This window comes from Rosa chinensis, chromosome 2, assembly GCF_002994745.2.
Source record: "Rosa chinensis cultivar Old Blush chromosome 2, RchiOBHm-V2, whole genome shotgun sequence".
Classification (NCBI taxonomy): Eukaryota; Viridiplantae; Streptophyta; class Magnoliopsida; order Rosales; family Rosaceae; genus Rosa; species Rosa chinensis.
In genome coordinates, this window is record NC_037089.1 from 86,005,995 (window position 1) to 86,020,177 (window position 14,183).

General features: G+C 38.0%; 2 protein-coding genes across 4 annotated transcripts; both read left to right on the forward strand.

The window, feature by feature from the left end:
- The first annotated feature begins 328 nt into the window (after positions 1 to 328).
- LOC112185613 (protein MICRORCHIDIA 6) lies at positions 329 to 7,291 on the forward strand. Of its 3 annotated transcripts, none has more exons than XR_005805623.1 (20): positions 329 to 522; positions 986 to 1,147; positions 1,444 to 1,518; positions 1,611 to 1,645; positions 1,911 to 1,989; positions 2,082 to 2,171; positions 2,255 to 2,321; positions 2,870 to 2,948; positions 3,416 to 3,550; positions 3,684 to 3,782; positions 3,866 to 3,955; positions 4,039 to 4,212; positions 4,678 to 4,770; positions 5,017 to 5,071; positions 5,175 to 5,286; positions 5,890 to 6,152; positions 6,260 to 6,363; positions 6,480 to 6,604; positions 6,752 to 6,794; positions 6,977 to 7,075. XR_005805623.1 is itself a non-coding variant. In XM_040513721.1 (20 exons), exons 2-20 carry the CDS (start codon positions 991 to 993, stop codon positions 7,076 to 7,078), a joined length of 1,917 nt encoding a protein of 638 aa, XP_040369655.1. In that variant the 5' UTR covers positions 332 to 522; positions 986 to 990; the 3' UTR covers positions 7,079 to 7,291. The 3 variants fall into 3 exon arrangements, 2 of the variants coding, with proteins under 2 accessions (XP_040369655.1, XP_024179644.1); XM_040513721.1 differs by having other exon boundaries at positions 332 to 522; positions 6,480 to 6,544; positions 6,977 to 7,291; XM_024323876.2 differs by having other exon boundaries at positions 333 to 522; positions 4,039 to 4,185; positions 6,480 to 6,544; positions 6,977 to 7,291.
- Positions 7,292 to 11,340: 4,049 nt separating this feature from the next.
- LOC112187514 (high affinity nitrate transporter 2.7) lies at positions 11,341 to 14,181 on the forward strand. The gene is made up of 2 exons (XM_024326352.2): positions 11,341 to 12,812; positions 13,665 to 14,181. The coding sequence occupies exons 1-2, from the start codon at positions 11,653 to 11,655 to the stop codon at positions 13,912 to 13,914; spliced, it is 1,410 nt and encodes a 469-aa protein (XP_024182120.1). The 5' UTR covers positions 11,341 to 11,652; the 3' UTR covers positions 13,915 to 14,181.
- The last annotated feature ends 2 nt before the right edge of the window (positions 14,182 to 14,183 follow it).

Genomic DNA, 14,183 nt, shown 5'->3' on the forward strand with positions numbered 1-14,183 from the left:
GAGTCAATTTATCAGGTGGGAGGCAACTCTATTTTTTTTTTTTCTCTAATTCTTTAAATTTCAAAATCAAATCAATGAAAATAGATGTACATTTTGTTTTTTATTTTCCAGTTTACCATTAACATTTCTTACCTTAGCATAATAAACAGTATGTAAATTAAAACCAACTCAAAAATTAGTCATTACCTGTTTCTATAAACGGTAAAACTCTGTTAATCCTTACTTCTGTCACAAGCTAAAGTACACACACATTTATGGTAACACTCGGGTTCATGATTTTCTCCTCTGGCCCCCCAAAAAAGGTTCATGCTTTTTGACCGTTTTGGGTACTGTAGCCAACTCCTCACCTGCTTCCCATCAAATCAAACCTTAACTTCTTCTCTTTCATCAAACCCTCTCCACTGATTCCTCTTTTCATTTTCCCAAAATACCCTTCCTGCTCAGATTATTGGTGGCCCTTTTGTCTCTCTCGCTCCCCTGGTCCTTTCAACAACTGGGTTTCCTTTGCTGCTCTGTTTTCAGGTTGGTTGCTGGAAACGTTGGTCTTTTTCACCTGAATTTTCTGCCATTTCAGTTTTTAGTGTTGGGTTTCTTTCCTCTGGATTTGTACTATATTTTTACCTTTTGGGTTTGTTATACTATTCATCTTCATGCATGCTTTATTATTTTTGTGCTTATTGAGCTGGGTTTGTGTTCTTGTTTGTGGGTTTTGCAATGCAGCATGAAATTAAGCTTCTTTTTCTTGTTTTGGTTTGGGGGTTTGTTGAAAAATTGAAATTTATTGCTTAACACAGCACATCAGTCTTTTTGAGGTGGTTGTTGGACCTCTTTTTTTTTCACCTTTCAGTCTCTTGCCTTCTGTAATTTCAGTTTTTCACTGTCCTTTTTACTTTTTTAGTACTCCTTTTCATTTGACTTGGACTTGCTGTGATCTTCTCTATTCAATCATTACTTCTTCACCTGTAAATTGATTTTCTCTTTGCAGAAATAATGAGCAATTCAAACTTTGTAGATTTATCTAGCGATGATGATGATGATGAAACTGGCGTTTCGAACTCTGTTTCTCCAACGCCAGTATCTCGGCAATTCTGGAAAGCTGGAAACTACAAGAGTGCACAGAGACAGGGTCATAAAGCCGGAAATAAAAGTAAAAGTTTCTTATCAGTTATAATTATATCATGCATTGGGTGCTTAAAGTTTGTAATACTGGATTAGGAAGATCATATGAGGTTAAGTTATTGGTGTATTACCTTCATAATGGTCAATATCTATGAGTGGCCCGTCAAATTTGTTACTGGGAAGAGTAATTAGAGTAGCTTAAAAAAATTGAGAACTAAACAAGTTACGCCGCGTGAAATAGGCTAAAAACCAAAATGATAGTTGTTTGAATGTTTGCATGATACTGCTTCTCCTATTTGTCTGAGTTTTGTTGCGAAATTGCAGATCAACAAAACCATATGCGCATACACCCTATGTTCCTTCACTCAAATGCCACTTCACATAAGTGGGCTTTTGGAGGTACTATATTTCATTAATATGTTTCAATTGCTTCCCTTATCATGTGCTTGCTCGTATTCAGTTCTTGTGGCCTTTTCTTCACTTGTTTGCAGGCATAGCAGAGTTGCTCGACAATGCAGTTGATGAGGTAATTTGCAATGCCCTCCGTATCATTCTGGTTACTCTGTTTATCCATTGAAAGGTTCCTTTTTATAATGCATCAACTACAAGCATTCTTTCTCTTCTTCTTTTCCAGTAGGTTGGAATTGAATTATTGGGCTTTATGGCTTGTTAACCACCTATATTCTTCTTCTTTCTGCCTGTATGTGTGTGTCTGAGCATGCTTAACTGTGGCACCCTCTGAGTTATGTTTGACTGGCACTTATATTTTTACTTTTGTTTGCGTGAGCTAGATACAAAATGGAGCAACTTATGTTTCCATAGACAAGAGTTCTACTCCATGGGATGGGAAGCCAGCTTTGTTAATTCAAGGTTAGCCAACAAACCTTTTGCTAGTTGCTAACTTGCTACATATGGACAATATTCTCATATGAACTTTTGGTTTCTGAAAAATTGACAAAAAGATGACGGCGGCGGAATGGACCCAGAGGCTATAAGGCGTTGTATGAGCTTTGGATTTACAGATAAGATATCAAAATTGACCATTGGACAGTGTATGAATTGTATTCAGGCCATTGGATCTTTTTGCATAATGTACTGTGAATTTTTATTGATCAGCATCCTTTTAGCCTTTCAGATGGAAATGGTTTCAAGACCAGCTCTATGAGACTTGGAGCAGATGTTATGGTCTTCAGTCGCCACAGGTATGATGACTCTGACTTAATGACGTATTATTTCACTTATTGAGATTGAAGATTGCTTTTATATAGCAGCATACGTGAAGTATCCATTTAATCATTAATTTATTGATTTTCAATGAACAAGAGATCCCCTTCCTCAAGATTTCCTTGCAAAATATATGTATATGAGTTTGAGAGAGAGTAAAGAAAGATAACTCTGGTACTGGTAGTCTCGTTAAATTCTCTAAATACTGTCCAAAAAGGGGGATTTGGTAACTATTATTATTTAGGAAGAAACCAATTGACAGTTCCATGTACTAATCTTGGTTGTATTAGGAAGAGTGATCTTTTATTCTCTTTAATGTCAAACAGATTCCCGTACAATTGTTTCAATCTCAATTACTAGAAAGTGGAGAAAACCATCAGCATGTTGGAATTAAGATACAAACCTCTTCCTGAAAATAGAGATAAGCACCTGAAAATAGATATAGTGCTTATTTCTGTATATAGACATTTAAAGTGTGAGTATATAGTCCTTAATTTTTGTTTATATTGGTGGTGTACCATTCCAGGTCACTGACTCAAAGTGTGGGACTCCTTTCATATACATTTTTGAGTCGGATGGGCTGTGATGAGATACTTGTACCAACGGTGAGTTTGTCATAACACCTTATATATGTGGTACTATCTTTTGCAAGTCCATGCAATATTAAATTCAGTAATATGCATTCCAAATTGGGTAGTATAACAAGGTGAACATGATGTTCTAGTGTCCTTTCTGATAGTTAAAAATGGCCTAAAGGTGAACATCTTTGTGATCATGTTCATAGTAATATTCCTAAAGTTAACACAGGTCAGTACTTTTACTTGCTTCACTGCATCACCTTGTTGTTACCATAAACAAGACCACCAAAGTAATCTATATGCATATTATATTGTTGGATCAGGGTTTGACCCCACCTTTGGGTATATTTGTCAGGGTGAAATGCTATGAGCTGATTTTTTTTTTTTTTTGGTTAATTCAATTGGAGTTCACTTTGTAGCTCTGATTTGTACTTTCACTTTCTTTAATAGTCCTCTTTATATAGGAATTGCAATGACACTAATGCATATTACAGGTGGATTATGAGTTTAACATATCATCTAGAACATATCAGCCCTTACTGCAACATGGTAAACAACAATTGTCCTCAAATTTGACCATGATGTTGCAATGGTCTCCTTATTCAACAGAAGAAGAGTTGCTGAAGCAAGTAAGCCTGCTAAATAATAATTTCGCATTAAATCTTAGCATTAAACTTTTCCTCATGACAAGTACTTCAGAGTTTTTATATATTGCTTTACATACTGCTCTTTGTTAATGAAGTGATTTATCCCTATGCTCAGTTTGATGATATAGGGCCTCATGGGACGAAAATTGTCATATACAGTCTTTGGTTGAATGATGATGGGGATATGGAACTAGATTTCAATTCTGATCCTAAGGTGTTGTTTCTGCCTTTGCTTTATTTCATTCTTCATCTTTGAAGCACATTAGATAATTTCCTTCCATAATCTTTTTGTTGCAGGATATTTGTATCAATGGTGGAAAAACAAGTCAGAAAAGTAAACCAATTTTTTACCATCATGTGGCTAACCAATTTCAGTTCTCTCTTCGTGTAAGTATTGAGTTCACATTTTGATGTCAACAATGAAAATAAATTTATCTGCAGTAAATTAAGCTCTTGTTTCAACCTCATAGGTGTATGCATCGATCTTGTATTGGCGGTTACCTAAGTACTTCAAAATAATATTGCGTGGACGAGTGGTTGAACACTACAATATTGCCTTGGATCTTAAGTTTCATGAGATCATCAAGTATAGGCCACAAACTTCTGGAAATATGAAGGTTTGTGCATCGCATGAACTGCTTTCTGTAAGTCAATGTCCGGTTGAATGATACTTTGTAATAAATGGACGATTAGATGGAACACTCCCAAATTCTTACAGAAGTAGTGGTGATTATTGGCAACTATCATAATTTGAAAGCCTTAAGAGGGAGCTAATTAAACATGTTGCACTTTTGTTTTCTGACCAGGGACAACATGTCTTCTTGAATAATAGAGTAGATTATTGCTTTCGTGAGGAAGTGGGATGAAATTATCTTCATGTTAACTTATTTCAAACCATGTGTGAAGAGATTCTAAAATACTGTATTATGCTCAAAAGTGGGTCTATATTGAGAAAAATGACCCTTACCCCTGCCCAATTCCTATTCACTCTATCTGTTATTGATCAAGTGCATGCATGTGTGCATGTTCTGTTTATATAACTGTGGATGTGGTTTTGTTGGTATCACTGGCTGTCCCTCTTGCTAATTAGTTCATTGTTCATTGTTCAGTCTGAGTTAACTACCGATATAGGGTTTCTGAAGGAAGCTCCACATGTGAATATTCATGGTTTCTGTATCTACCATCGGAATCGTCTAATACTGGTAATTCTCATCTCTTACATTGTTACCCAGATTATCTGATAAAGTTTACTGGCCTTCTCTGACAGTTTAGATACTAGTAAAATATAATTCTAAGTACTTTAAAATATAATTCCAGATTTTGTTGATATATTTCCTGGGTTTATATACTATGGCTCTATGTAATCTCAGAAAAGAGAGAAAAACAATGAACTTTTCCTTTTTCATCACTTGTGTTTTACTTATTCAGCATTCATTACTTTTTGGCAGCCATTTTGTCGTGCACTGAAAACCATGACAAATAGAACTGGGCAAGGTGTTGTGGGTGAGAACTCCTGACTGCATTTCCTATTCTCAAGGTTTTGTTCAAAGGTGTATCTAGTTAAAACTGTTGGATATGGGTCATGATTTATGTAGTGGTATTTTAGGTGTTTTGGAAGCCAATCATATCCAGCCTACTCACAATAAGCAAGATTTTGAGAAAACTCCCCTCTTCCAAAAGCTTGAAGATCGTTTGAGGCAAATGACGTTGGAGTACTGGTGAGCCTCATCTTGCATAGTTGCATGGTCCTTATAATTAATTTTAATATGATTTTATTTAAAAGAATTTAAAAAGCTATTCTGAAAATGATGTAATTGTGTTGCAAGATATTTGAGCAAGTATATAACAAGCTCCGGAATGTCTATATGAAGAAACCATGGTTTTTTAACAGACAGAGAGGCATGCAGATTAGCAATAGTACTCTGAAACGAACCAAGGATAAATTCAGAAATTCATTACCTAAAGTAGATTAGACTCTGAAAGCGGCCACTACCTTGCTAAAACACTAGGCAAATGCAATGAGATATTGTTATTAAGTGCCACGTAATGACAGTGATGAGATATTTCATAGAACAATGGACTGTTTGAATATTCTTTCTGTTGGCAATATTTTAAATAAAAATGACTTTTCATATTTGGATGCTAGTCATGTGACAGTAGGAGCTTTCTTATTGGTGTAAAAGTAGATTTGCCAATGCTTCTATCATTGGATCCTTTAAAGTAAATTTACATTATGTTCTTTATGTATATATGGTTTTTCACAATCTCATGTCTTGATTAGGATTTTGGGTCCAAAAACTTCTAACTCTGTGGCTTGGCAGGCATCTACACTGTGAATTAATTGGTTATCCGAAACTTAAAACAAATCACCGTATAGAATTGGATCATCAGGAATCACCTTCTTCAAGAACTCGAAATTGCTTTTACCAGCCTGAGTCACTAGATCATGGTTCTCAAAATGAAAATTCAGGAGCATCTTTGAATGCAGTGGGTTTCTTTGAAGATTCTGAAGTCACTACGTTAGAAGTCTCAGCAGGAGGACTGGGAAAGTCAACAGACATCCACAAAGTCAGGAACCAAGAAGGTATATACTTTGCAGTCAATACTGATCGATCAATTGAAATTTCTTTTTCGACACCTATTAGTTAGTGCACAAGTTGAGTTTGAACTTGAATTGTGTTTGTCTACTAGGACTCATCGTAAAGAGGAAGCATCTTGATCCTCCAGTAAGCCTACAACATGCAAAAAGGCACATGGGGCCCTGTGGAACTCAGATCGAACACGATACTGAACAGGTCTTTTGGATGCTGAGAAACTACTAACTCTATCATGCTTATTAAAGAGTGCAATAATTAGTTCACTTGTATAGTGTTAAATACTTATTACTGTTCCTTGTGATATTTTTTGACAGCCTGATAGCACTGTAGTTTCAGAGAAGATAAAACTGATGCAAACAAATAAAAGGCTCCGCTCACAGTAAGTACAAAGCAATTATAGTAGTTATCTAGCACGTACCTAGTTCTAGCTAGCCTTCAGGTGAGTTCGTTGTTTGAATTAAAGACAACCACTTTATGGCTACAAGAGCTGATTTAGGTGCCATTAGAGCTCGTCTCATTGGAATAATAGTTATATCTTTTGAACTATAGTGAAATTTGGAATTTCTCAATGTCTTGTATATTCCAGGTTGTCAGAAAAGGAGAAAACGGTGGAAGAACTCAATTTGAAGGTATTTCAGGTTATACCTTACATATTACCATGTCGAGTAAGATGTGTTTGCATTTGCAAGTCTTCTCCTTTTTAGACCTTTGTTGTTGACTTGTTGCTACGCATTTAGCACTGTGGTAGTTGAGTTCTTAAGTTCCTTATATTTCAGTACTATATTCAACATGAAATTAAAATTTTGTGCAGGTTCAACAACTTAGAAGTGAACAAGAGAGCTTACGGCTAGAATTCACACAGATGCTGCTCGAAGCAAAATTGTTGGAGGGGAACAGTATAGATTTTTTCTAGACTTTCTAGATAAAGGAGAAGAAATCACTTTTAACATTTGTATAAAATTCTATTGTCATTCTCCTTAGGTCACTAGATATCACCATAACCTTACCCTTTTTCAGAGGAGGGTAGATAACATAGCATGTCCAGACTACGCTGGTGACGGTTTTTGTTCTTGAGGACGTGCCTTTTTATATGAAAAGAGAAATCAGTTTCATGCTTTTGCAAGTAGACTTGTCAGTGTACTTATTTGCATTTGGTATCTACTTAAATTGAAGTTAAAGAATAAGAAATTGTAAAAACCAATAAATTGGCTCATATGCTATTCAAAGAGTCACATATATAAGAAGGCTTTGAACTTCATTACTTGGCGAAAGAGTAATGCTAGGTGATAATTCTATCCGTGGAAGTTCCAAAAGATCATTTATCTCAGCTAACTGGCAGTGAGATGCATCTTCTGCATAAAAACAGTGGACTACATTTTTCACCGCAACCCAACTACAACCAAGAACCAACACTCTTCTTCAATCCCCCGTCCTTCATTAATCTTCTAATCTTCCGAACATCAATCCATTTCCCAGCCAAAGCATAGATGTTCGACAATATTACATATCCTAGAGACTTTTTTTTCTACCGACTCCAAAAGCTTCCGGGCTGTCCTTTCCGCAATCTCATGAATCGAGCTGCCCAGGCATTACTTTCAGCCTCAAATGTCATGGACACTATGAACTCTTCAGCTTCGGAAAGGCTTCCTGATCGAGACAGCATATCCACCTCAGAGTTGTAGTGCATGTCTTCCCCTTGGCTTTATAGCATAAACACCTTCCATTGAATTAAAGTACTGCAATCCTTTGTCGATTAATTAAGCCAGTGTGAGCAGAAGCAAAAAGAACTGATAAGAGCATGAGCTCATTAGGAGCAAGAGTTGAAATTCTTCTCATTTCCTCGAACAACAGCAAATTAATCTCTAACGACGCTATGCTTGCACATCCAGAAAGCACAGTACTCGAGAAGGTGGATGTGTTTGGGGTTTCTCCACACAAAAGCATCTCATTAAACACTTCAAATGCCTTGTACAATTTCCAAGTAACCTCCGACCATGGTATACCAAGATACATTGTTTGGCACATTTATCCTATCAAATAACACTCCAGCTTCTTCCATTTGTCCATTCACACAAGACCCGCCTACGAAACTACATTCTTCTCCAAAATCCTCAGTTTTTCCACACTTGCAGTACAAGCCTGTAATTAAGGAGAGCTACTGACATCTTTCTTAAGTCAAGACTCGAGCATCCTCTGGAAAGCTTCAAGGCTTCGGAATTTCTCCCATTAATATGATTATTAATCAAACAATTAACCGCAACCTATGAGAAATTTGGACCAGTCTTGACGTGTTTGAATTGGTAAGAAGAATGGCCAAGGCCATAACTGGAGCCACCTTGGTTTTTTCAATTTTTTGCTTTGTTAAATTATCACATCATTTCTCGTTCATTTTTTTCTTTCTCCCTAAATAAAATCGGTGCATTGGTTCCTGTGATGTGTGGAAGTCCTAAGAAGGTTCCGGATTTTATGAATAAGTTAGGATGATGTTTAGTCCATCACCCTAATAATGTTTTGGTTACTTTTAAGACATTTAAGTTACTTTAATATGACATTATTGATGTAACTCTTTAGGGTGAGTCATGACTTCTATATGTTGTTACCAACGTTTTAGCTTATTAATAGATCGACAACTCTTTATTTCAAAAAAAAAAAATGGTGAATATTTGAATTTTAATATCCTTCAACAAAAGAAAGAAATAACTGTTTACGAGTTTTTTTTTTAAGGAGAAATAATAATTTCATTGATAATGTAGTTATATTACAAAAGGACTTGTATGAATGAAACCAATACCACTGTAAATCGAGTCTGTTTTGCTTCGGGGCCACGAGCAACCACTCCATCATCGGTGCAACCGGTGGCGTATGAGCCAGCGGACATCTCCGAGACCCATACTGCAGCGACCCGCAAGTCACACATCGACCGTAGAGACGATAGAAGAAAAATTTCAAAGAAACGCTCATGTATCTAGTCTAATTGGAATTGGCAGATGGAGATCCAATATTCCAATCCCATCAGAGCCTGCAGTACTCCCCCACCTTCCCAATTCAGAAATTTGATTACTCGGTGACATTTTATTTTAGCTCGAATTGTTTATAGAGGAATCACATCTATTTAATACATATACGTACAATTTCTTCTTGTCTATACACTTGTAAGTCATACTTCAATTACCATTCACATAAATGTGTACCATAATATTATGACATCACTATGATAATTACCGTTGAATCAAATTGGCATTAAGAACATGACCGACGAAAGGATAACGTAATACCACTACCATGATTGGTCTGGTCCCAGTGCATTCGGGATGATGTTGTCGATCTTCTTAACGAATCTATCGTACTAGTCGTCACTAAGCAATTTTTGATTTGATGCAAATTGCAAGCTTGACATAAACGGATAAAGACATATCAAATTTTCTCCAAATCATTATGTTTTTTTTCGCACTCATATCCACGTGTACGGTGTATCATTGCCCTCTCCATCCATTATTGTCCTTCGTCGACATCAATATCATCTCATCATCTTATTTCACCACTTGTGGTTTCTGTTACTCAAAAGTAGACAAGTTTTACCGAACCAGAAATTTACTCCGGCTCTATGCTTAAAAAGGACTTCTCCCATGTGTATCTGGCGGTATATTTCACAATCAAAGGATTCCTAGCTATTTAATTATGCTTCTTGCCTATGAAGATGTACGTGTACCCACGTAACAGGACACAACAATCTCTTAACAAATATTCTATCAAAAGTAAATGAAATATGTAGAACTTTGTCAAATTTATCAGTGATGGCGTGATTATATAGCTTTTGGTGACAAACGAATATATATCGTTCATATATAGAGTTTAAGATATAGAACAACAAGCTTATGATTTGAAACCTTTGTCGGAACCAAATAATTAAGGAACAACTTAAATCAGCTCGACAAGTTTCCGGTAACATAGAAACTATAGGTGAATTACTATTTATCCTCTCTAAGTAGTGCATTTTGACGTTCAAAAGACCTTAACTTCGTGTCTAAACTCAAAAGTAATGGGAAAACTACAATTTAGTCTAATTGTAGGATATTAATTAAATATGGACATGCAAGACCAAAACGTAATAATGCCAACTTTAACTTCAACGTACGTTGAAAGAAATAGTAAAAACATATCATAAATGAAACCTTTGTGGCTATGTCTTTAAATGCATAAAGCAAACAAGAAATCAGTCAAAAAACATAAATCGAGATAAAGAGCGTTGTTACTTTGGGTTGGGGATGCAATTTGAAACTCTCCACTTTTGAACATCGGTCGAATTGCACCATGATTTATAGAGCTTAGGGATGAATGATATATATTGCGGAGACATACAATAGAGTTAACCATGAAAGGATATGTCTCATAAATTGATGATAGAGATCATCCCAAATTGATGACCAGGACAAAAGTTTGAACTGTTTGCTTTTGACTCGTTTACATGCTCAAAACCATCCCCAGCTGAGACCTGGATTTGTAGTATCGATCTGATCACACGTACAAAACCAAAGAAGGCCAAGCTTATTCAAATGTGCCCTAAAAGAAACCATCCCCAGCTGAGACCTAGACATCCATGTTGATCACCATCACAGAATTAAGAAGAAACTCAGCAACAGCTCGCTGGGGCCTGGGGGGGTAACCGTCGTTGTGACAAATAGCTAGAGACATGCATTTGATGCAAGGCAAACAAGAAGCCACCATACAACAATCTGACATCACCAACACAAACGTCTTAGTTTTTATTAAATGAGATTTGGAAACTTCTGCCCGTTCTGTCATTGTGCTCATAATTCCCGCCCATTTCCCTTTCGTAGGTATTATGAGCACAGTAACAAAATAATCTGAGATAACAGGCTGAACTGGTGTAGGGAGCATTTAATTTTGCAGTAATTAATGCCCCTGCATGCTAAGCATATATAACGTTTAAACGGGGTTGAACACGATTTGCGTTCAAGTTCTTTACCATATGTGACATAATGTTGTGTTATTATCCAATAGTTTATTTTCTAAATTGTCCTTTCGAGATAAGGTTGGTAGGAAATCATTTAATCATCCAAATATATCGACCAATAGGAGTGTTTAAGTAAAAAGTTTAGATGCCGTGAAGTAAACTACATATATTGGAAGCTTAATTTATAAAGCAATTATTTTTTTTTGTGCACTCCTTATTATTAACCAGAAGCCAAGTGAGTAGTGATAGTATCGATCACCATCAAACAAGCCTTTTCTACATATTATATATGCCACACGCAGACATTCCCTCCCAGAAATTCTCCAAGCATCTCTGACGCCAACACAATTCAAAACTTCACAGCAAACCATGCACCAAAATATGTAGCTATGAACATCAACACCAGAGTTTAAATTTTGCTTCTAGCTAATCTTCTTCTTTGCTTCAATTCCTCCTCCAAATTAAACTTAACATTTCCACCGAAATCGAACAACTAATTAAGCACCACCACCATGGAAGATGAACACGCCCCTGAACAAGTTCCACTAAAACAAGCTGTCCCTGCTCATCTCTTTGCTTTACCAGTTGATGAAGATGGAAAAGCCACAGAATTCAGACCATTCTCAATGGCATCACCACACATGCGAGCCTTCCACCTCGCATGGTTCTCTTTATTCTCTTGCTTCTTCTCCACCTTCTCCATCCCTCCACTCCTCGCCGTCATCCGCGACGACCTCCACCTCACCGAAACCGACACCTCACGCGCCGCCATCGCAGCCTTCATCGGCTCCATCTTCTCCCGCATTGCCATGGGCCCCATCTGCGACCACCTAGGCCCACGGGTCGCCTCTGCCACCCTCTCCCTCCTCACCTCCCCCATCATCCTCGGCACCGCCCTCGTCTCCTCCCCAAACGCCTTCATCACCATCCGCTTCCTCGTCGGCTTCTCCCTCGCCAACTTCGTCGCCAACCAGTTCTGGATGAGCCGCATGTTCTCAGGCTGCGTCGTCGGCCTCGCCAACGGGGTCTCCGCCGGCTGGGCCAACACGGGCGCCGGCGCCACCCAGCTTGTCATGCCACTCATCTACTCCTTTATCATGTCAGCATTCAACTTGCCATCCTCCGCTGCCTGGCGACTGTCATATATAGTCCCCGCCGTGCTCCAAGCCAGCACAGCTGTACTGGTCCTGACCTACGGCCAGGACCTACCTTCTGGAAGCTACAAACGTACCTCCAAGAAGGGCTCGAAAGACAGCTTTTTTGAGGTCTTCTTCCACGGGATAAAAAACTACAGAGGTTGGATCTTGGCTTTGACCTACGGGTTTTCCTTCGGTGTGGAGCTGACCACTGACAACATCATTGCTCAGTACTTCTACGACAGGTTCGGCGTGAACATTCAGATGGCCGGAACCATAGCTTCCTGCTTCGGATTGGCGAACTTCTTTTCCAGGCCGAGCGGGGGTTTGTTTTCCGATATGTTGGGGAGGAGGTTCGGGATGAGAGGGAGGCTGTGGGGTTTGTGGGCGACGCAAACTGTGGCGGGTTTGCTGTGCTTGTTACTCGGCCGAGTTAACTCTCTCTGGAGCTCCATACTTGTCATGTGTGTGTTCTCAGTTTTTGTTCAGGCCGCCGCGGGACTCACGTTTGGGGTGGTTCCATTTGTTTCCAAAAGGTAAAAGAGTTTTCAGGTTTTACGTTACATGTCACGGCGACCGTTGATGACTCATCGACGTCGTTGGCTCTGTGTACGTGTGTCCCATTTTCCTTTTAACTGTTTCATGATGATGATGGTGGTGCTTAGAAGTAAGCGAGGGGTGTGTGGTGTTTGGTCATGAAGTTCATTACTCACCCCTCTCCCTGTTGTTTTGGACTTCTAGCTTTCAAATTTGCCATAGGTCTTTCCGAAAAACGACATGCAATGCATAGAAATTTGAAAAAGAAGAACATGGACACTTGTTAAGTTTGTCACCTTGTCTTATAAAACGACAGTAATTAAGTCTCAATCATCCAACTGTTATTCCTTTGCATACAAGCTAAGATAGTAGTGTAGAAATTCATATTGTACGTCTTCCATTGGCCCTTTATACATACGCACAATATTCACGCTCTTTACGAATGTAATCGATTGTTTATAAGTGAAAAATTGATTATCTTTTATAGAAATTACAGAAATCTAAATCCAGTATTTTTCACTGAAATGCAGACTTAGTATTATAAAAAAACCTGCATTTGTATGCATATTGTGTTTAGACAATGTCTTCTTCTTCTTTTTTGGCTGAAAGAGATCGAAGGTCTTTTGATTCAGAATTGCATGTTATATTGGATTACCAAAGTTTCATAGTTGGAATGGTTCATCGAGGTAAAAGCAATTGTCCTCGAGTAGAAAGTTTTATCTTTCTCTTGGGTATATTGCTTTGACCACCAAGTTGACCTTGTACTCTTGAAGACATGACACATTTTTTGTGTGCAGCAATGCAACATGGCAAAATGTATCAAATAACGTATGTGTGATGCGGTTTTTCAGGTCACTAGGAGTGATTTCAGGGATAACAGGCGGTGGAGGGACTATGGGGGCGGTGATAACCCAGCTCCTATTGTTTTCAGGCTCTAAATACTCGAAGCAAACAGGCATTTCTCTTATGGGAATCATGATGATCGTTTGTACTCTCCCACTGTCACTCATGTACTTCCCTCAATGGGGTGGAATGCTCTGTGGCCCTGCCCATCATCCTGATCTCGATCCAGAAGCAGATCTTTATCGCTTGCTCAAATAGATCGAATCATAACAAGCAAGAAGGGTCTTAATAGCCTCAGAGTTCCATGGAGCAAGTAGGAAGATGAATTACTTATGTAAACTGAGGATTATTAGTTTGGTACTGTTATATATACAAATCAACAGTTAAAAAGGGTCTCACATATCCTACATGAATTAGTATCCTTTCTTTATAGAAATGAATGGCGTTCACTTACACTTGTACCATGAGACGTTTCCTTACCTCATTGATAACATAGACATAAACTGAGAAAGGACTAGGCTTTTATA